General features: G+C 51.1%; 1 protein-coding gene across 1 annotated transcript in view; it reads right to left on the bottom strand.

The window, feature by feature from the left end:
* LOC142186341 (tRNA wybutosine-synthesizing protein 4-like) overlaps positions 1 to 24497 on the bottom strand; it is a gene marked incomplete at its 3' end in the record, with an annotated part of 194440 nt that overhangs the window by 15418 nt on the left and 154525 nt on the right. Inside the window, exon 11 of the mRNA XM_075261170.1 lies at positions 12831 to 13034. Within this exon, the coding sequence (XP_075117271.1) occupies positions 12831 to 13034 (204 nt within the window). The remainder of the gene's footprint in view (positions 1 to 12830; positions 13035 to 24497) is intronic.

The raw sequence follows: 24497 nt of genomic DNA, 5'->3' as shown, positions 1-24497 counted from the left end.
ACTGGCTGTGTAGGGCGGTGACCCTGTATTAGGGTGAGGTTCCGGTCAGGACACAGGCTATGTAGGGCGGTGACCCTGTATTAGGGTGAGGTTACGGGCAGGGCACTGGCTATGTAGGGCGGTGACCCTGTATTAGGGTGAGGTTACGGGCAGGGCACTGGCTATGTAGGGCGGTGACCCTGTATTAGGGTGAGGATCCAGTCAGGGCACTGGCTATGTAGGGCGGTGACCCTGTATTAGGGTGAGGTTACGGTCAGGGCACTGGCTGTGTAGGGCGGTGACCCTGTATTAGGGTGAGGTTACGGGCAGGGCACTGGCTATGTAGGGCGGTGACCCTGTATTAGGGTGAGGTTCCGGTCAGGGCACTGGCTGTGTAGGGCGGTGACCCTGTATTAGGGTGAGGTTACGGGCAGGGCACTGGCTATGTAGGGCGGTGACCCTGTATTAGGGTGAGGTTACGGGCAGGGCACTGGCTATGTAGGGCGGTGACCCTGTATTAGGGTGAGGTTACAGGCAGGGCACTGGCTGTGTAGGGCGGTGACCCTGTATTAGGGTGAGGTTACGGGCAGGGCACTGGCTGTGTAGGGCGTTGACCCTGTATTAGGGTGAGGTTACAGGCAGGGCACTGGCTATGTAGGGCGGTGACCCTGTATTAGGGTGAGGTTACGGTCAGGGCACTGGCTATGTAGGGCGGTGACCCTGTATTAGGGTGAGGTTCCGGTCAGGGCACTGGCTGTGTAGGGCGGTGACCCTGTATTAGGGTGAGGTTCCGGTCAGGACACAGGCTATGTAGGGCGGTGACCCTGTATTAGGGTGAGGTTACAGGCAGGGCACTGGCTATGTAGGGCGGTGACCCTGTATTAGGGTGAGGTTCCGGTCAGGGCACTGGCTATGTAGGGCGGTGACCCTGTATTAGGGTGAGGTTACGGGCAGGGCACTGGCTATGTAGGGCGGTGACCCTGTATTAGGGTGAGGTTCCGGTCAGGGCACTGGCTGTGTAGGGCGGTGACCCTGTATTAGGGTGAGGTTCCGGGCAGGGCACTGGCTGTGTAGGGCGGTGACCCTGTATTAGGGTGAGGTTCCGGTCAGGGCACTGGCTGTGTAGGGCGGTGACCCTGTATTAGGGTGAGGTTCCGGTCAGGGCACTGGCTATGTAGGGCGGTGACCCTGTATTAGGGTGAGGTTACGGGCAGGACACTGGCTGTGTAGGGCGGTGACCCTGTATTAGGGTGAGGTTACAGGCAGGGCACTGGCTGTGTAGGGCGGTGACCCTGTATTAGGGTGAGGTTCCGGTCAGGGCACTGGCTATGTAGGGCGGTGACCCTGTATTAGGGTGAGGTTCCGGTCAGGGCACTGGCTGTGTAGGGCGGTGACCCTGTATTAGGGTGAGGTTCCGGTCAGGGCACTGGCTGTGTAGGGCGGTGACCCTGTATTAGGGTGAGGTTACGGGCAGGGCACTGGCTATGTAGGGCGGTGACCCTGTATTAGGGTGAGGTTACGGGCAGGGCACTGGGTATGTAGGGCGGTGACCCTGTATTAGGGTGAGGTTACAGGCAGGGCACTGGGTATGTAGGGCGGTGACCCTGTATTAGGGTGAGGTTACGGGCAGGGCACTGGCTATGTAGGGCGGTGACCCTGTATTAGGGTGAGGTTCCGGTCAGGGCACTGGCTGTGTAGGGCGGTGACCCTGTATTAGGGTGAGGTTCCGGTCAGGGCACTGGCTGTGTAGGGCGGTGACCCTGTATTAGGGTGAGGTTACGGGCAGGGCACTGACTATGTAGGGCGGTGACCCTGTATTAGGGTGAGGTTACGGTCAGGGCACTGGCTATGTAGGGCGGTGACCCTGTATTAGGGTGAGGTTACAGGCAGGGCACTGGCTGTGTAGGGCGGTGACCCTGTATTAGGGTGAGGTTCCGGTCAGGGCACTGGCTGTGTAGGGCGGTGACCCTGTATTAGGGTGAGGTTCCGGTCAGGGCACTGGCTGTGTAGGGCGGTGACCCTGTATTAGGGTGAGGTTCCGGTCAGGGCACTGGCTATGTAGGGCGGTGACCCTGTATTAGGGTGAGGTTACGGTCAGGGCACTGGCTATGTAGGGCGGTGACCCTGTATTAGGGTGAGGTTACGGGCAGGACACTGGCTGTGTAGGGCGGTGACCCTGTATTAGGGTGAGGTTACAGGCAGGGCACTGGCTGTGTAGGGCGGTGACCCTGTATTAGGGTGAGGTTCCGGTCAGGGCACTGGCTATGTAGGGCGGTGACCCTGTATTAGGGTGAGGTTCCGGTCAGGGCACTGGCTGTGTAGGGCGGTGACCCTGTATTAGGGTGAGGTTCCGGTCAGGGCACTGGCTGTGTAGGGCGGTGACCCTGTATTAGGGTGAGGTTACGGGCAGGGCACTGGCTATGTAGGGCGGTGACCCTGTATTAGGGTGAGGTTACGGGCAGGGCACTGGGTATGTAGGGCGGTGACCCTGTATTAGGGTGAGGTTACAGGCAGGGCACTGGGTATGTAGGGCGGTGACCCTGTATTAGGGTGAGGTTACGGGCAGGGCACTGGCTATGTAGGGCGGTGACCCTGTATTAGGGTGAGGTTCCGGTCAGGGCACTGGCTGTGTAGGGCGGTGACCCTGTATTAGGGTGAGGTTCCGGTCAGGGCACTGGCTGTGTAGGGCGGTGACCCTGTATTAGGGTGAGGTTACGGGCAGGGCACTGACTATGTAGGGCGGTGACCCTGTATTAGGGTGAGGTTACGGTCAGGGCACTGGCTATGTAGGGCGGTGACCCTGTATTAGGGTGAGGTTACAGGCAGGGCACTGGCTGTGTAGGGCGGTGACCCTGTATTAGGGTGAGGTTCCGGTCAGGGCACTGGCTGTGTAGGGCGGTGACCCTGTATTAGGGTGAGGTTCCGCTCAGGGCACTGGCTGTGTAGGGCGGTGACCCTGTATTAGGGTGAGGTTACGGGCAGGGCACTGGGTATGTAGGGCGGTGACCCTGTATTAGGGTGAGGATCCAGTCAGGGCACTGGCTATGTAGGGCGGTGACCCTGTATTAGGGTGAGGTTACGGGCAGGGCACTGGCTATGTAGGGCGGTGACCCTGTATTAGGGTGAGGTTACGGGCAGGGCACTGGCTATGTAGGGCGGTGACCCTGTATTAGGGTGAGGTTACGGGCAGGGCACTGGCTATGTAGGGCGGTGACCCTGAATTAGGGTGAGGTTCCGGTCAGGGCACTGGCTGTGTAGGGCGGTGACCCTGTATTAGGGTGAGGTTCCGGTCAGGGCACTGGCTATGTAGGGCGGTGACCCTGTATTAGGGTGAGGTTACAGGCAGGGCACTGGCTATGTAGGGCGGTGACCCTGTATTAGGGTGAGGTTACGGGCAGGGCACTGGCTGTGTAGGGCGGTGACCCTGTATTAGGGTGAGGTTCCGCTCAGGGCACTGGCTGTGTAGGGAGGTGACCCTGTATTAGGGTGAGGATCCAGTCAGGGCACTGGCTATGTAGGGCGGTGACCCTGTATTAGGGTGAGGTTACGGGCAGGGCACTGGCTATGTAGGGCGGTGACCCTGTATTAGGGTGAGGTTACGGGCAGGGCACTGGCTATGTAGGGCGGTGACCCTGTATTAGGGTGAGGTTACAGGCAGGGCACTGGCTGTGTAGGGCGGTGACCCTGAATTAGGGTGAGGTTACAGACAGGGCACTGGCTGTGTAGGGCGGTGACCCTGTATTAGGGTGAGGTTACGGGCAGGGCACTGGCTGTGTAGGGCGGTGACCCTGTATTAGGGTGAGGTTCCGGTCAGGGCACTGGCTATGTAGGGCGGTGACCCTGTATTAGGGTGAGGTTCCGGTCAGGGCACTGGCTATGTAGGGCGGTGACCCTGTATTAGGGTGAGGTTCCGGTCAGGGCACTGGCTGTGTAGGGCGGTGACCCTGTATTAGGGTGAGGTTCCGGTCAGGGCACTGGCTGTGTAGGGCGGTGACCCTGTATTAGGGTGAGGTTCCGGTCAGGGCACTGGCTGTGTAGGGCGGTGACCCTGTATTAGGGTGAGGTTCCGGTCAGGGCACTGGCTGTGTAGGGCGGTGACCCTGTATTAGGGTGAGGTTCCAGTCAGGGCACTGGCTGTGTAGGGCGGTGACCCTGTATTAGGGTGAGGTTACGGGCAGGGCACTGGCTGTGTAGGGCGGTGACCCTGTATTAGGGTGAGGTTCCGGGCAGGGCACTGGCTGTGTAGGGCGGTGACCCTGTATTAGGGTGAGGTTACAGGCAGGGCACTGGCTGTGTAGGGCGGTGACCCTGTATTAGGGTGAGGTTACGGGCAGGGCACTGGCTGTGTAGGACGGTGACCCTGTATTAGGGTGAGGTTCCGGGCAGGGCACTGGCTATGTAGGGCGGTGACCCTGTATTAGGGTGAGGTTACAGGCAGGGCACTGGCTGTGTAGGGCGGTGACCCTGTATTAGGGTGAGGTTCCGGTCAGGGCACTGGCTGTGTAGGGCGGTGACCCTGTATTAGGGTGAGGTTACAGGCAGGGCACTGGCTATGTAGGGCGGTGACCCTGTATTAGGGTGAGGTTCCGGGCAGGGCACTGGCTATGTAGGGCGGTGACCCTGTATTAGGGTGAGGTTACAGGCAGGGCACTGGCTATGTAGGGCGGTGACCCTGTATTAGGGTGAGGTTCCGGTCAGGGCACTGGCTGTGTAGGGCGGTGACCCTGTATTAGGGTGAGGTTACAGGCAGGGCACTGGCTATGTAGGGCGGTGACCCTGTATTAGGGTGAGGTTCCGGGCAGGGCACTGGCTATGTAGGGCGGTGACCCTGTATTAGGGTGAGGTTACAGGCAGGGCACTGGCTATGTAGGGCGGTGACCCTGTATTAGGGTGAGGTTCCGGGCAGGGCACTGGCTATGTAGGGCGGTGACCCTGTATTAGGGTGAGGTTACAGGCAGGGCACTGGCTATGTAGGGCGGTGACCCTGTATTAGGGTGAGGTTCCGGTCAGGGCACTGGCTATGTAGGGCGGTGACCCTGTATTAGGGTGAGGTTACGGGCAGGGCACTGGCTGTGTAGGGCGGTGACCCTGTATTAGGGTGAGGTTACGGTCAGGGCACTGGCTATGTAGGGCGGTGACCCTGTATTAGGGTGAGGTTACAGGCAGGGCACTGACTATGTAGGGCGGTGACCCTGTATTAGGGTGAGGTTACGGGCAGGGCACTGGCTATGTAGGGCGGTGACCCTGTATTAGGGTGAGGTTACAGGCAGGGCACTGGCTATGTAGGGCGGTGACCCTGTATTAGGGTGAGGTTCCGGTCAGGGCACTGGCTGTGTAGGGCGGTGACCCTGTATTAGGGTGAGGTTACAGGCAGGGCACTGGCTATGTAGGGCGGTGACCCTGTATTAGGGTGAGGTTCCGGGCAGGGCACTGGCTATGTAGGGCGGTGACCCTGTATTAGGGTGAGGTTCCGGTCAGGGCACTGGCTGTGTAGGGCGGTGACCCTGTATTAGGGTGAGGTTCCGGGCAGGGCACTGGCTATGTAGGGCGGTGACCCTGTATTAGGGTGAGGTTACAGGCAGGGCACTGGCTATGTAGGGCGGTGACCCTGTATTAGGGTGAGGTTCCGGTCAGGGCACTGGCTGTGTAGGGCGGTGACCCTGTATTAGGGTGAGGTTACAGGCAGGGCACTGGCTATGTAGGGCGGTGACCCTGTATTAGGGTGAGGTTCCGGGCAGGGCACTGGCTATGTAGGGCGGTGACCCTGTATTAGGGTGAGGTTACAGGCAGGGCACTGGCTATGTAGGGCGGTGACCCTGTATTAGGGTGAGGTTCCGGGCAGGGCACTGGCTATGTAGGGCGGTGACCCTGTATTAGGGTGAGGTTACAGGCAGGGCACTGGCTATGTAGGGCGGTGACCCTGTATTAGGGTGAGGTTACAGGCAGGGCACTGGCTATGTAGGGCGGTGACCCTGTATTAGGGTGAGGTTCCGGTCAGGGCACTGGCTATGTAGGGCGGTGACCCTGTATTAGGGTGAGGTTACGGGCAGGGCACTGGCTGTGTAGGGCGGTGACCCTGTATTAGGGTGAGGTTACGGGCAGGGCACTGGCTATGTAGGGCGGTGACCCTGTATTAGGGTGAGGTTACAGGCAGGGCACTGGCTATGTAGGGCGGTGACCCTGTATTAGGGTGAGGTTCCGGTCAGGGCACTGGCTGTGTAGGGCGGTGACCCTGTATTAGGGTGAGGTTACAGGCAGGGCACTGGCTATGTAGGGCGGTGACCCTGTATTAGGGTGAGGTTCCGGGCAGGGCACTGGCTATGTAGGGCGGTGACCCTGTATTAGGGTGAGGTTCCGGGCAGGGCACTGGCTATGTAGGGCGGTGACCCTGTATTAGGGTGAGGTTACGGGCAGGGCACTGGCTATGTAGGGCGGTGACCCTGTATTAGGGTGAGGTTACAGGCAGGGCACTGGCTATGTAGGGCGGTGACCCTGTATTAGGGTGAGGTTCCGGGCAGGGCACTGGCTATGTAGGGCGGTGACCCTGTATTAGGGTGAGGTTCCGGTCAGGGCACTGGCTATGTAGGGCGGTGACCCTGTATTAGGGTGAGGTTACGGGCAGGGCACTGACTATGTAGGGCGGTGACCCTGTATTAGGGTGAGGTTACGGTCAGGGCACTGGCTGTGTAGGGCGGTGACCCTGTATTAGGGTGAGGTTACGGGCAGGGCACTGGCTATGTAGGGCGGTGACCCTGTATTAGGGTGAGGTTCCGGTCAGGGCACTGGCTATGTAGGGCGGTGACCCTGTATTAGGGTGAGGTTACAGGCAGGGCACTGGCTATGTAGGGCGGTGACCCTGTATTAGGGTGAGGTTCCGGTCAGGGCACTGGCTGTGTAGGGCGGTGACCCTGTATTAGGGTGAGGTTACAGGCAGGGCACTGGCTATGTAGGGCGGTGACCCTGTATTAGGGTGAGGTTCCGGGCAGGGCACTGGCTATGTAGGGCGGTGACCCTGTATTAGGGTGAGGTTACAGGCAGGGCACTGGCTATGTAGGGCGGTGACCCTGTATTAGGGTGAGGTTCCGGGCAGGGCACTGGCTATGTAGGGCGGTGACCCTGTATTAGGGTGAGGTTCCGGTCAGGGCACTGGCTATGTAGGGCGGTGACCCTGTATTAGGGTGAGGTTACGGGCAGGGCACTGGCTGTGTAGGGCGGTGACCCTGTATTAGGGTGAGGTTACGGGCAGGGCACTGGCTATGTAGGGCGGTGACCCTGTATTAGGGTGAGGTTCCGGTCAGGGCACTGGCTGTGTAGGGCGGTGACCCTGTATTAGGGTGAGGTTACAGGCAGGGCACTGGCTATGTAGGGCGGTGACCCTGTATTAGGGTGAGGTTCCGGTCAGGGCACTGGCTGTGTAGGGCGGTGACCCTGTATTAGGGTGAGGTTACAGGCAGGGCACTGGCTATGTAGGGCGGTGACCCTGTATTAGGGTGAGGTTCCGGGCAGGGCACTGGCTATGTAGGGCGGTGACCCTGTATTAGGGTGAGGTTCCGGTCAGGGCACTGGCTATGTAGGGCGGTGACCCTGTATTAGGGTGAGGTTACGGGCAGGGCACTGACTATGTAGGGCGGTGACCCTGTATTAGGGTGAGGTTACGGTCAGGGCACTGGCTGTGTAGGGCGGTGACCCTGTATTAGGGTGAGGTTACGGGCAGGGCACTGGCTATGTAGGGCGGTGACCCTGTATTAGGGTGAGGTTCCGGTCAGGGCACTGGCTATGTAGGGCGGTGACCCTGTATTAGGGTGAGGTTCCGGTCAGGGCACTGGCTATGTAGGGCGGTGACCCTGTATTAGGGTGAGGTTACAGGCAGGGCACTGGCTATGTAGGGCGGTGACCCTGTATTAGGGTGAGGTTCCGGTCAGGACACAGGCTATGTAGGGCGGTGACCCTGTATTAGGGTGAGGTTCCGGTCAGGGCACTGGCTATGTAGGGCGGTGACCCTGTATTAGGGTGAGGTTCCGGTCAGGGCACTGGCTATGTAGGGCGGTGACCCTGTATTAGGGTGAGGTTCCGGTCAGGGCACTGGCTGTGTAGGGCGGTGACCCTGTATTAGGGTGAGGTTACAGTCAGGGCACTAGCTGTGTAGGGCGGTGACCCTGTATTAGGGTGAGGTTCCGGTCAGGGCACTGGCTATGTAGGGCGGTGACCCTGTATTAGGGTGAGGTTACGGTCAGGGCACTGGCTGTGTAGGGCGGTGACCCTGTATTAGGGTGAGGTTACGGGCAGGGCACTGGCTGTGTAGGGCGGTGACCCTGTATTAGGGTGAGGTTACGGGCAGGGCACTGGCTATGTAGGGCGGTGACCCTGTATTAGGGTGAGGTTCCGGTCAGGGCACTGGCTGTGTAGGGCGGTGACCCTGTATTAGGGTGAGGTTCCGGTCAGGGCACTGGCTGTGTAGGGCGGTGACCCTGTATTAGGGTGAGGTTACGGTCAGGGCACTGGCTATGTAGGGCGGTGACCCTGTATTAGGGTGAGGTTACGGGCAGGGCACTGGGTATGTAGGGCGGTGACCCTGTATTAGGGTGAGGTTCCAGTCAGGGCACTGGCTATGTAGGGCGGTGACCCTGTATTAGGGTGAGGTTCCAGTCAGGGCACTGGCTATGTAGGGCGGTGACCCTGTATTAGGGTGAGGTTCCGGTCAGGGCACTGGCTGTGTAGGGCGGTGACCCTGTATTAGGGTGAGGTTCCGGTCAGGACACAGGCTATGTAGGGCGGTGACCCTGTATTAGGGTGAGGATCCAGTCAGGGCACTGGCTATGTAGGGCGGTGGCCCTGTATTAAGGTGAGGTTCCGGTCAGGACACTGGCTATGTAGGGCGGTGACCCTGTATTAGGGTGAGGTTAGGGGCAGGGCACTGGCTATGTAGGGCGGTGACCCTGTATTAGGGTGAGGTTACGGGCAGGGCACTGGCTATGTAGGGCGGTGACCCTGTATTAGGGTGAGATTCCGGTCAGGGCACTGGCTATGTAGGGCGGTGACCCTGTATTAGGGTGAGGTTCCGGGCAGGGCACTGGCTATGTAGGGCGGTGACCCTGTATTAGGGTGAGGTTCCGGTCAGGGCACTGGCTATGTAGGGCAGTGACCCTGTATTAGGGTGAGGTTCCGGTCAGGGCACTGGCTGTGTAGGGCGGTGACCCTGTATTAGGGTGAGGTTACAGGCAGGACACTGGCTATGTAGGGCGGTGACCCTGTATTAGGGTGAGGTTACAGGCAGGGCACTGGCTATGTAGGGCGGTGACCCTGTATTAGGGTGAGGTTCCGGTCAGGGCACTGGCTGTGTAGGGCGGTGACCCTGTATTAGGGTGAGGTTACGGGCAGGGCACTGGCTGTGTAGGGCGGTGACCCTGTATTAGGGTGAGGTTACGGTCAGGGCACTGGCTGTGTAGGGCGGTGACCCTGTATTAGGGTGAGGTTACGGGCAGGGCACTGGCTGTTTAGGGCGGTGACCCTGTATTAGGGTGAGGTTACGGTCAGGGCACTGGCTATGTAGGGCGGTGACCCTGTATTAGGGTGAGGATCCAGTCAGGGCACTGGCTATGTAGGGCGGTGACCCTGTATTAGGGTGAGGTTCCGGTCAGGGCACTGGCTGTGTAGGGCGGTGACCCTGTATTAGGGTGAGGTTACAGGCAGGGCACTGACTATGTAGGGCGGTGACCCTGTATTAGGGTGAGGTTACGGTCAGGGCACTGGCTGTGTAGGGCGGTGACCCTGTATTAGGGTGAGGTTACGGGCAGGGCACTGGCTATGTAGGGCGGTGACCCTGTATTAGGGTGAGGTTCCGGGCAGGGCACTGGCTGTGTAGGGCGGTGACCCTGTATTAGGGTGAGGTTCCGGTCAGGGCACTGGCTGTGTAGGGCGGTGACCCTGTATTAGGGTGAGGTTCCGGGCAGGGCACTGGCTGTGTAGGGCGGTGACCCTGTATTAGGGTGAGGTTCCGGTCAGGGCACTGGCTGTGTAGGGCGGTGACCCTGTATTAGGGTGAGGTTCCGGTCAGGGCACTGGCTATGTAGGGCGGTGACCCTGTATTAGGGTGAGGTTACAGGCAGGGCACTGGCTATGTAGGGCGGTGACCCTGTATTAGGGTGAGGTTACGGGCAGGACACTGGCTGTGTAGGGCGGTGACCCTGTATTAGGGTGAGGTTACAGGCAGGGCACTGGCTGTGTAGGGCGGTGACCCTGTATTAGGGTGAGGTTCCGGTCAGGGCACTGGCTATGTAGGGCGGTGACCCTGTATTAGGGTGAGGTTCCGGTCAGGGCACTGGCTGTGTAGGGCGGTGACCCTGTATTAGGGTGAGGTTCCGGTCAGGGCACTGGCTATGTAGGGCGGTGACCCTGTATTAGGGTGAGGTTCCGGTCAGGGCACTGGCTGTGTAGGGCGGTGACCCTGTATTAGGGTGAGGTTCCGGTCAGGGCACTGGCTGTGTAGGGCGGTGACCCTGTATTAGGGTGAGGTTACGGGCAGGGCACTGGCTATGTAGGGCGGTGACCCTGTATTAGGGTGAGGTTACGGGCAGGGCACTGGGTATGTAGGGCGGTGACCCTGTATTAGGGTGAGGTTACAGGCAGGGCACTGGGTATGTAGGGCGGTGACCCTGTATTAGGGTGAGGTTACGGGCAGGGCACTGGCTATGTAGGGCGGTGACCCTGTATTAGGGTGAGGTTCCGGTCAGGGCACTGGCTGTGTAGGGCGGTGACCCTGTATTAGGGTGAGGTTACAGGCAGGGCACTGGCTGTGTAGGGCGGTGACCCTGTATTAGGGTGAGGTTCCGGTCAGGGCACTGGCTGTGTAGGGCGGTGACCCTGTATTAGGGTGAGGTTCCGCTCAGGGCACTGGCTATGTAGGGCGGTGACCCTGTATTAGGGTGAGGTTCCGGTCAGGGCACTGGCTGTGTAGGGCGGTGACCCTGTATTAGGGTGAGGTTCCGGTCAGGGCACTGGCTATGTAGGGCGGTGACCCTGTATTAGGGTGAGGTTACAGGCAGGGCACTGGCTATGTAGGGCGGTGACCCTGTATTAGGGTGAGGTTACGGGCAGGGCACTGGCTGTGTAGGGCGGTGACCCTGTATTAGGGTGAGGTTCCGGTCAGGGCACTGGCTGTGTAGGGCGGTGACCCTGTATTAGGGTGAGGTTCCGGTCAGGGCACTGGCTGTGTAGGGCGGTGACCCTGTATTAGGGTGAGGTTCCGGTCAGGGCACTGGCTGTGTAGGGCGGTGACCCTGTATTAGGGTGAGGTTACGGTCAGGGCACTGGCTGTGTAGGGCGGTGACCCTGTATTAGGGTGAGGTTACGGGCAGGGCACTGGCTGTGTAGGGCGGTGACCCTGTATTAGGGTGAGGTTCCGGTCAGGGCACTGGCTGTGTAGGGCGGTGACCCTGTATTAGGGTGAGGTTCCGGTCAGGGCACTGGCTATGTAGGGCGGTGACCCTGTATTAGGGTGAGGTTACAGGCAGGGCACTGGCTATGTAGGGCGGTGACCCTGTATTAGGGTGAGGTTCCGGTCAGGGCACTGGCTATGTAGGGCGGTGACCAAGTATTAGGGTGAGGTTCCGGTCAGGGCACTGGCTGTGTAGGGCGGTGACCCTGTATTAGGGTGAGGTTACAGGCAGGACACAGGCTATGTAGGGCGGTGACCCTGTATTAGGGTGAGGTTCCGGTCAGGGCACTGGCTGTGTAGGGCGGTGACCCTGTATTAGGGTGAGGTTCCGGTCAGGGCACTGGCTATGTAGGGCGGTGACCCTGTATTAGGGTGAGGTTACAGGCAGGGCACTGGCTATGTAGGGCGGTGACCCTGTATTAGGGTGAGGTTCCGGTCAGGGCACTGGCTGTGTAGGGCGGTGACCCTGTATTAGGGTGAGGTTCCGGTCAGGGCACTGGCTATGTAGGGCGGTGACCCTGTATTAGGGTGAGGTTACGGGCAGGGCACTGGCTATGTAGGGCGGTGACCCTGTATTAGGGTGAGGTTACGGGCAGGGCACTGGCTGTGTAGGGCGGTGACCCTGTATTAGGGTGAGGTTACGGGCAGGGCACTGGCTGTGTAGGGCGGTGACCCTGTATTAGGGTGAGGTTCCGGTCAGGGCACTGGCTATGTAGGGCGGTGACCCTGTATTAGGGTGAGGTTACGGGCAGGGCACTGGCTATGTAGGGCGGTGACCCTGTATTAGGGTGAGGTTACGGGCAGGGCACTGGCTATGTAGGGCGGTGACCCTGTATTAGGGTGAGGTTACGGTCAGGGCACTGGCTGTGTAGGGCGGTGACCCTGTATTAGGGTGAGGTTACGGGCAGGGCACTGGCTGTGTAGGGCGGTGACCCTGTATTAGGCTTTGGGGTGATGTTAGTCCCTTCCCATGACTATCCTATAGGGACTGTCGTTATTCTCTAGATTTCACTCTCTTTTGGAATTTTCCTATCACGGATTGAAGTCGGGTCAGTGTGATTGGTGACCTCACTTGGGACCGCCGTGTCCGCTGTAAACTATTCGGTGGTCGGAGTTGTTCCATTGTCTTCTATGAGGTGACATGTCAGATGTGAGACTTTTTGATATATTTCTGTGTATACTTATATATATATGTGTGTAAACTTATAGAATTAAATGTTAAGTCTTAGATCTTGATTGCTCTTTTATTATTATAACCCCCCAGAAGAAGCTGGGAACCAGAGTATTACTCCTCCCCCCCCCCAAAAGGTGCTAGGAGCTGGAGGGCACACCGTAGCTAGTACGTACCCTCAAATTAATTTGCCTCTCATTAAACTACACAAGGAACACCAGTGACAACGACTGGAAGATTCTTTACCGCAGAGAGAGACCTCAGTGGCTGTGTGTCTCCATCGCCGGAGCTCCAGGGGCAGATGTCTCCGTGTTATGGTAACAGCACCAGCAACCTTCTCATAGGTGAGAATCTGGGCTTCAGCAGCTGGACGAGAGGGAGAGAATCGACCTCCAAGAACCAAGAAACCGCCCATCGTCAGAGGGGTGAGCGAGTGCAGAAGACGCCCATCTGACCAAACAAAACATAAACATGATATTAGTTGTGCATCCACCTGAACCCCGACCTCCTGCCCTCTACACATATAACTGAGGGGATATGAGAAAAGTCTGCAGCACCTACAATACCTGGAATACATATGGCTGCCCTATCACCTGACCTCTATACATACAGTCCTATGAAAAAGTTTGGGCACCCCTATTAATCTTAATCATTTTTAGTTCTAAATATTTTGGTGTTTGCAGCAGCCATTTCAGTTTGATATATCTAATAACTGATGGACACAGTAATATTTCAGGATTGAAATGAGGTTTATTGTACTAACAGAAAATGTGCAATATGCATTAAACCAAAATTTGACCGGTGCAAAAATATGGGCACCTCAACAGAAAAGTGACATTAATATTTAGTAGATCCTCCTTTTGCAAAGATAACAGCCTCTAGTCGCTTCCTGTAGCTTTTAATCAGTTCCTGGATCCTGGATGAAGGGATTTTGGACAAACAATTCAAGTTCAGTTCAGTTAGATGGTCGCCGAGCATGGACAGCCCGCTTCCAATCATCCCACAGATGTTCAATGATATTCAGGTCTGGGGACTGGGATGGCCATTCCAGAACATTGTAATTGTTCCTCTGCATGAATGCCTGAGGATTTGGAGCGGTGTTTTGGATCATTGTCTTGCTGAAATATCCATCCCCGGCGTAACTTCAACTTCATCACTGATTCTTGAACATTATTCTCAAGAATCTGCTGATACTGAGTGGAATCCATGCGACTCTCAACTTTAACAAGATTCCCGATGCCGGCATTGGCCACACAGCCCCAAAGCATGATGGAACCTCCACCAAATTTTACAGTGGGTAGCATGTGTTTTTCTTGGAATGCTGTTTCTTTTTGGACGCCATGCATAACGCCTTTTTTTTATAACCAAACAACTCAATTTTTGTTTCCAAAATGAAGCTGCCTTGTCCAAATGTGCTTTTTCATACCTCAGGCAACTCTATTTGTGGCGTACGTGCAGAAACGGCTTCTTTCTCATCACTCTCCCATACAGCTTCTCCTTGTGCAAAGTGCGCTGTATAGTTGACCGATGCACAGTGACACCATCTGCAGCAAGATGATGCTGCAGCTCTTTGGAGGTGTCTGTGGATTGTCCTTGACTGTTCTCACCATTCTTCTTCTCTGCCTTTCTGATATTTTTCTTGGCCTGCCACTTCTGGGCTTAACAAGAACTGTCCCTGTGGTCTTCCATTTCCTTACTATGTTCCTCACAGTGGAAACTGACAGGTTAAATCTCTGAGACAACGTTTTGTATCCTTCCCCTGAACAACTATGTTGAACAATCTTTGTTTTCAGATCATTTGAGAGTTGTTTTGAGTAGCCCATGATGCCACTCTTCAGAGGAGATTCAAATAGGAGAACAACTTGCAATTGGCCACCTTAAATACCTTTTCTTATGATTGGATACATCTGGTTATGAAGGTCAAAGCTCACTGAGGTTACAAAACCAATTTTGTGCTTCAGTAAGTCAGTAAAAAGAAGTTAGGAGTATTCAAATCAATAAAATGATAAGGGTGCCCATACTTTTGCACCGGTCAAATTTTGGTTTAATGCATATTGCACATTTTCTGTTAGTACAATAAACTTCATTTCAATCCTGAAATATTACTGTGTCCATCAGTTATTAGATATATCAAACTGAAATGGCTGTTGCAAACACCAAAATATTTAGAACAAAAAATGATTAAGATTAATAGGGGTGCCCAAACTTTTTCATAGGACTGTATAACTGAGGAGATATGAGAGAAGTCTGCAGCATGTACAATACCTGGAATACATATGGCTGCTATCACCTAACCTCTATACATATAACTGAGGGGTATGAGAGAAGTCTGCAGCATGCACAATACCTGAAATACATATGGCTGCTATCACCTGACCTCTATACACATAACTGAGGAGATATGAGAGAAGTCTGCAGCACCTACAATATCTGGAATACATATGGCTGCTATCACCCAACCTCTATGCATATAACTGAGGGGATATGAGAGAAGTCTGCAGCATGCACAATACCTGGAATACATATGGCTGCTATCACCTGACCTCTATACATATAACTGAGGGGATATGAGAGAAGTCTGCAGCATGTACAATACTTGGAATACATATGGCTGCTATCACCTGACCTCTATACATATTACTGAGGGGATATGAGAGAAGTCTGCAGCACCTATAATACCTGGAATACATATGGCTGCTATCACCTGACCTCTATACATATAACTGAGGGGATATGAGAGAAGTCTGCAGCACCTACAATACCTGGAATACATATGGCTGCCCCATCACCTGACCTCTATACATATAACTGAGGGGATATGAGAGAAGTCTGCAGCATGTACAATACTTGGAATACATATGGCTGCTATAACCTGACCTCTATACATATAACTGAGGAGATATGAGAGAAGTCTGCAGCATGTACAATACCTGGAATACATATGGCTGCCCTATCACCTGACCTCTATACATATAACTGAGGGGTATGAGAGAAGTCTGCAGCATGTACAATACCTGGAATACATATGGCTGCCCTATCACCTGACCTCTATACATATAACTGAGGGGATATGAGAGAAGTCTGCAGCATGTACAATACCTGGAATACATATGGCTGCTATCACCTGACCTCTATACATATAACTGAGGGGATATGAGAGAAGTCTGCAGCATGTACAATACCTGGAATACATATGGCTGCTATCACCTGACCTCTATACATATAACTGAGGAGATATGAGAGAAGTCTGCAGCATGTACAATACCTGGAATACATATGGCTGCTATTACCTGACCTCTATACATATAACTGAGAGGACATGAGAGAAGTCTGCAGCACCTACAATACCTGGAATACATATGGCTGCCCTATCACCTGACCTCTATACATATAACTGAGGGGATATGAGAGAAGTCTGCAGCATGTACAATACCTGGAATACATATGGCTGCTATCACCTGACCTCTATACACATAACTGAGGAGATATGAGAGAAGTCTGCAGCATGTACAATACCTGGAATACATATGGCTGCTATTACCTGACCTCTATACATATAACTGAGGAGATATGAGAGAAGTCTGCAGCATGTACAATACCTGGAATACATATGGCTGCCCTATCACCTGACCTCTATACATATAACTGAGGGGATATGAGAGAAGTCTGCAGCATGTACAATACCTGGAATACATATGGCTGCCCCATCACCTGACCTCTATACATATAACTGAGGAGATATGAGAGAAGTCTGCAGCATGTACAATACCTGGAATACATATGGCTGCCCTATCACCTGACCTCTATACATATAACTGAGGGGATATGAGAGAAGTCTGCAGCATGTAAAATACCTGGAATAAATATGGCTGCCCTATCACCTGACCTCTATACATATAACTGAAGGGATATGAGAGAAGTCTGCAGCATGTACAATACCTGGAATACATATGGCTGCCCTATCACCTGACCTCTACACATATAACTGAGGGGTATGAGAGAAGTCTGCAGCATGTACAATACCTGGAATACATATGGCTGCCCTATCACCTGACCTCTATACATATAACTGAGGGGATATGAGAGAAGTCTGCAGCACCTACAATACCTGGAATACATATGGCTGCCCCATCACCTGACCTCTATACATATAACTGAGGAGATATGAGAGAAGTCTGCAGCATGTACAATACTTGGAATACATATGGCTGCTATCACCTGACCTCTAAACATATAACTGAGGGGATATGAGAAAAGTCTGCAGCATGTACAATACCTGGAATACGTATGGCTGCCCTATCACCTGACCTCTATACATATAACTGAGGAGATATGAGAGAAGTCTGCAGCACCTACAATACATGGAATACATATGGCTGCCCTATCACCTGACCTCTATACATATAACTGAGGGGATATGAGAGAAGTCTGCAGCATGTACAATACCTGGAATACATATGGCTGCCCTATCACCTGACCTCTATACATATAACTGAGGAGATATGAGAGAAGTCTGCAGCATGTACAATACCTGGAATACGTATGGCTGCCCTATCACCTGACCTCTATACATATAACTGAGGGGATATGAGAGAAGTCTGCAGCACCTACAATACCTGGAATACATATGGCTGCCCCATCACCTGACCTCTATACATATAACTGAGGAGATATGAGAGAAGTCTGCAGCATGTACAATACCTGGAATACATATGGCTGCCCTATCACCTGACCTCTATACATATAACTGAGGAGATATGAGAGAAGTCTGCAGCATGTACAATACCTGGAATACATATGGCTGCTATCACCTGACCTCTATACATATAACTGAGGGGATATGAGAGAAGTCTGCAGCATGTACAATACCTGGAATACATATGGCTGCTATCACCTGACCTCTATACATATAACTGAGGAGATATGAGAGAAGTCTGCAGCATGTACAATACCTGGAATACATATGGCTGCTATCACCTGACCTCTATACATATAACTGAGGAGATATGAGAGAAGTCTGCAGCATGTACAATACCTGGAATACATATGGCTGCTATCACCTGACCTCTATACATATAACTGAGGAGATATGAGAGAAGTCTGCAGCATGTACAATACCTGGAATACATATGGCTGCCCTATCACCTGACCTCTATACATATAACTGAGGAGATATGAGAGAAGTCTGCAGCATGTACAATACTTGGAATACATATGGCTGCCCTATCACCTGACCTCTATACATATAACTGAGGAGATATGAGAGAAGTCTGCAGCATGTACAATACCTGGAATACATATGGCTGCCCTATCACCTGACCTCTATACATATAACTGAGGGGATATGAGAGAAGTCTGCAGCATGTACAATACTTGGAATACATATGGCTGCCCTATCACCTGACCTCTATACATATAACTGAGGAGGTATGAGAGAAGTCTGCAGCATGTACAATACTTGGAATACATATGGCTGCCCTATCACCTGACCTCTATACATATAACTGAGGAGGTATGAGAGAAGTCTGCAGCATGTACAATACCTGGAATACATATGGCTGCCCTATCACCTGACCTCTATACATATAACTGAGGAGATATGAGAGAAGTCTGCAGCATGTACAATACCTGGAATACATATGGCTGCCCTATCACCTGACCTCTATACATATAACTGAGGGGATATGAGAGAAGTCTGCAGCATGTACAATACTTGGAATACATATGGCTGCCCTATCACCTGACCTCTATACATATAACTGAGGGGATATGAGAGAAGTCTGCAGCATGTACAATACTTGGAATACATATGGCTGCTATCACCTGACCTCTATACATATAACTGAGGAGATATGAGAGAAGTCTGCAGCATGTACAATACCTGGAATACATATGGCTGCTATCACCTGACCTCTATACATATAACTGAGGGGATATGAGAGAAGTCTGCAGCATGTACAATACCTGGAATACATATGGCTGCCCTATCACCTGACCTCTATACATATAACTGAGGAGATATGAGAGAAGTCTGCAGCATGTACAATACCTGGAATACATATGGCTGCCCTATCACCTGACCTCTATACATATAACTGAGGGGATATGAGAGAAGTCTGCAGCATGTACAATACCTGGAATACATATGGCTGCCCTATCACCTGACCTCTATACATATAACTGAGGAGATATGAGAGAAGTCTGCAGCATGTACAATACCTGGAATACATATGGCTGCCCTATCACCTGACCTCTATACATATAACTGAGGGGATATGAGAGAAGTCTGCAGCATGTACAATACTTGGAATACATATGGCTGCCCTATCACCTGACCTCTATACATATAACTGAGGGGATATGAGAGAAGTCTGCAGCATGTACAATACTTGGAATACATATGGCTGCTATCACCTGACCTCTATACATATAACTGAGGAGATATGAGAGAAGTCTGCAGCATGTACAATACCTGGAATACATATGGCTGCTATCACCTGACCTCTATACATATAACTGAGGGGATATGAGAGAAGTCTGCAGCATGTACAATACCTGGAATACATATGGCTGCCCTATCACCTGACCTCTATACATATAACTGAGGAGATATGAGAGAAGTCTGCAGCATGTACAATACCTGGAATACATATGGCTGCCCTATCACCTGACCTCTATACATATAACTAAGGAGATATGAGAGAAGTCTGCAGCATGTACAATACCTGGAATACATATGGCTGCCCTATCACCTGACCTCTATACATATAACTGAAGGGATATGAGAGAAGTCTGCAGCATGTACAATACCTGGAATACATATGGCTGCCCTATCACCTGACCTCTATACATATAACTGAGGAGATATGAGAGAAGTCTGCAGCATGTACAATACCTGGAATACATATGGCTGCCCTATCACCTGACCTCTATACATATAACTGAGGGGATATGAGAGAAGTCTGCAGCATGTACAATACCTGGAATACATATGGCTGCTATCACCTAACCTCTATACATATAACTGAGGGGATATGAGAGAAGTCTGCAGCATGTACAATACCTGGAATACATATGGCTGCCCCATCACCTGACCTCTATACATATAACTGAGGAGATATGAGAGAAGTCTGCAGCATGTATAATACCTGGAATACATATGGCTGCCCTATTACCTGACCTCTATACATATAACTGAGGGGATATGAGAGAAGTCTGCAGCACCTACAATACCTGGAATACATATGGCTGCCCCATCACCTGACCTCTATACATATAACTGAGGGGTATGAGAGAAGTCTGCAGCATGTACAATACCTGGAATACATATGGCTGCCCTATTACCTGACCTCTATACATATAACTGAGGGGATATGAGAGAAGTCTGCAGCATGTACAATACTTGGAATACATATGGCTGCTATAACCTGACCTCTATACATATAACTGAGGAGATATGAGAGAAGTCTGCAGCATGTACAATACCTGGAATACATATGGCTGCCCTATCACCTGACCTCTATACATATAACTGAGGAGATATGAGAGAAGTCTGCAGCATGTACAATACCTGGAATACATATGGCTGCCCTATCACCTGACCTCTATACATATAACTGAGGGGATATGAGAGAAGTCTGCAGCATGTACAATACCTGGAATACATATGGCTGCCCTATCACCTGACCTCTATACATATAACTGAGGGGATATGAGAGAAGTCTGCAGCATGTACAATACCTGGAATACATATGGCTGCCCCATCACCTGACCTCTATACATATAACTGAGGAGATATGAGAGAAGTCTGCAGCATGTACAATACCTGGAATACATATGGCTGCCCTATCACCTGACCTCTATACATATAACTGAGGAGATATGAGAGAAGTCTGCAGCATGTACAATACCTGGAATACATATGGCTGCCCTATCACCTGACCTCTATACATATAACTGAGGGGTATGAGAGAAGTCTGCAGCATGTACAATACCTGGAATACATATGGCTGCCCTATCACCTGACCTCTATACATATAACTGAGGAGATATGAGAGAAGTCTGCAGCATGTACAATACCTGGAATACATATGGCTGCTATTACCTGACCTCTATACATATAACTGAGAGGACATGAGAGAAGTCTGCAGCACCTACAATACCTGGAATACATATGGCTGCCCTATCACCTGACCTCTATACATATAACTGAGGAGATATGAGAGAAGTCTGCAGCATGTACAATACCTGGAATACATATGGCTGCCCTATCACCTGACCTCTATACATATAACTGAGGGGATATGAGAGAAGTCTGCAGCATGTACAATACCTGGAATACATATGGCTGCCCTATCACCTGACCTCTATACATATAACTGAGGAGATATGAGAGAAGTCTGCAGCATGTACAATACCTGGAATACATATGGCTGCTATTACCTGACCTCTATACATATAACTGAGAGGACATGAGAGAAGTCTGCAGCACCTACAATACCTGGAATACATATGGCTGCCCTATCACCTGACCTCTATACATATAACTGAGGGGATATGAGAGAAGTCTGCAGCATGTACAATACCTGGAATACATATGGCTGCTATCACCTGACCTCTATACATATAACTGAGGAGGTTCTACACTTCGTAGACGGCGTCAGACGAGGAAAAAAAAAAAACATATACAAGATCATTCATCCAAATTTAATGAGGAACATGGAAGAGGAGAAAACCCACATGGTGAGCTGCAACACTTGCTATATGTTTACAGATCTGCCGGACCATAAAGCCAACTTCACCTGTATGAAATGTAAACTAGTGGCCCTTTTAGAAGAAAAAGTGCAGAGGTTGGAAGAAAGAATAGTGACGTTGAGAAGCATCAAAGAAAGTGAGGTCTTCATTGATGAAGCTGAAGCAAGCCTCCAGAACACAGTGGGGGATGAAAGTGCTAGAGAGCCTACAGTTGCAGAGACTGATGCAAGTCCCCCGAATACAGTAAGGGAAGAATACTTGGGAGAACCTACAGAGGCAGAAAACTGGACACATGTGACCAAGAGATGCAAATGGATCACAAGGCCATCACCACTCACACAGCTAAGTAACCGATATGAAACTCTCATGCAGGCGGATGAAAATGACAAAAAGAACCTATCAGCAAAAGAAGAAACAAAAGTCACCCAGAGACAATCAGGAGCAACAAGAAATGGTGTTGCAAGGAAGAAAAGAAGAGTAGTGGTTATGGGTGACTCACTGCTAAGAGGCGCAGAGGCAGCTGTCTGCAGGCCAGACTTAACCGCACGAGAAGTATGCTGCCTCCCAGGAGCAAAAATTAAGGATGTGGCCGATAGGATACCAAGCCTCCTCAGCTCCAAGGACGACTACCCATTCCTACTGATACATGTGGGTAGAAACAACACGGCAAAAAATGATTTACCAACTATCTATAAAGACTTTGAAAATTTGGGGAAGACAGTGAAGGAAGTGGATGCGCAGGTAGTATTCTCATCAATCCTCCCAGTTGATGGTCACGGCATCAGGAGATGGAATAGAATACTAGAGGTAAACACCTGGCTTCGACGCTGGTGCCGAGAGCAAGGATTTGGATTTTTGGACCATGGCGTGAATTACCTCTACGATGGACTCCTTGCTAGAGACGGGATACATCTCACAAAACCTGGGAAAAACATATTTGCCAGAAGACTTGCCACACTCATCAGAAGGACTTTAAACTAGAAGAAGAGGGGATGGGAAGAAAAAAGAAAGAGAAAAAGAAAGACAAGAACATGCAGCCAAAAGACATACTAAACAAGGTTACTAGATGTGGTAAAGAGGACCCAAGACAGGATACTCAGAAGGAAATGACGAAAAAGGATACAACAGAGCACAATCTGAAATGTTTTTACACAAACGCACAAAGCATGGGAAACAAACAAGGAGAACTAGAGCTGATGATACACAAGGAAAACTATGACGTCATCGGCATCACAGAAACCTGGTGGAACGACATGCATGATTGGAACATACAGATGGAAGGATACAACTTATTCAAAAAGAATAGAACTAATAAAAGAGGGGGTGGAGTTGCATTGTATGTTAAAAAAGAACACATCTCCACAGAAATGACAGTTTTACAGAATGATAATCTACTGGAAATTATTTGGGTAGTAATTCAAGGGAAAAACAATGATAAGGACATCATACTAGGCGTTTATTACAGACCACCAGGACAGACAGAAGACATGGATGAGATTTTTTCACAGCAAATGACCACGCTCTCAAAGAAACATGAAATAGTGATCATGGGAGACTTCAATTACCCTGACATTCATTGGGAAACCCACACAGCCAAGAGTAAAGGCTCCATCAAATTTGTATCCTCTCTAGCAGACAACTTCATTGCCCAGCTAGTAGAAGAAAACACGAGAGGAACATCCATTTTGGACCTAGTCCTAACCAACAAAGAGCACATGGTTGAGGGACTACGGGTAGCAGGGACACTGGGATTCAGCGATCATGCTATACTTGAGTTTGGGGTTGCAAGAAGAAGAAGAAGACCTGAGAAGACACAGACTTCAAGGCTCGACTTTAGCAGGGCAGACTTCAAGAGCCTGAAGGCAAGGGTTAGCAGAATTCCATGGTGCAAAATTCTTAAGCACAAAAATGCACAGGAAGGGTGGGAAATCTTCCGTAGGGAAATCATTAAAGCACAGGAACTAACAATACCTAGAAGGAAGAAAAATGGGAAGCACCTAAAAATATCAGGATGGATGACCAAAAAATTACATAACCTGCTAAAAAGGAAAAAGGAAACATACAAAAAGTGGAAGATGGGAACTATACCTAAGGAAGAGTACACAGCAGTCTGCAGACTCTGCAAGACAAGCATCAAAGGAGCTAAGGCTGAACACGAATTGAAGCTTGCAAAAGAGGCAAAGAGTAAGGTAAAAGGATTTTGGGGATATGTTAAAAGCAAAAGAAAAGTGAAGGAGACCATTGGAGTCCTGAAGAATGACAAAGGAGAAACAGTTAACATGGTGGAACAGCAGGTGGAGCTACTAAATTCATATTTTGTATCCGTCTTCTCCCAAGAAACGAATGGAAATATCGCCATTAATGGTGATGGAGATGAGGGGAAGGAGGACTCCAAGCTGACTATAAGCAAAGGTCTGGTAAGAGAGCACTTAGCCAAGTTACAGGAAACCAAGTCCCCAGGACCAGATGATTTACACCCTAGAGTCCTGAAAGAGATAGCAGAGGAAATAACAGAACCCCTTGCTATAATCTTCGGTAAGTCATGGGAAACAGGAGTGGTCCCTTTAGATTGGAAAAGGGCAAATGTTGTCCCCATCTACAAAAAGGGGAAAAGGGACGATCCAGGAAATTACAGGCCGGTAAGTCTGACCTCGATAGCAGGAAAAATCTTTGAGCAAATTGTCAAGGAACATTTACTTCGGTACCTGGATGGGAAGGCATTAATTAACCAGAGCCAGCACGGCTTTATGACCAATAAATCTTGTCAGACTAACCTGATTTCCTTCTACAACAAAATCACTGAATGGTTGGACCAAGGGAATGCCGTGGACATAGTATATCTTGACTTCAGTAAGGCATTTGATAAAGTATCACATAACCTTCTTATTGAAAAAATTATTAAGTATGGCTTTGACAAAAAATCAGTTCGGTGGATTCACAACTGGCTTAATGATCGGGCACAACGAGTAATACTAAATGGCTACACATCCAACTGGAAGAAAGTCAAAAGCGGGGTGCCGCAGGGCTCTGTTCTGGGCCCAGTACTGTTTAATATCTTTATAAATGATCTGGACGATGGAATTATTGGGGAACTCATAAAATTTGCAGATGATACGAGGATAGGAGGAATAGCCAACACTAGAGAGGAGAGAGAGTGTA

This window comes from Leptodactylus fuscus (genome assembly GCF_031893055.1).
Source record: "Leptodactylus fuscus isolate aLepFus1 chromosome 2 unlocalized genomic scaffold, aLepFus1.hap2 SUPER_2_unloc_4, whole genome shotgun sequence".
NCBI classification, from domain to species: Eukaryota; Metazoa; Chordata; class Amphibia; order Anura; family Leptodactylidae; genus Leptodactylus; species Leptodactylus fuscus.
This window is presented reverse-complemented; position numbering and strand designations above follow the sequence as displayed.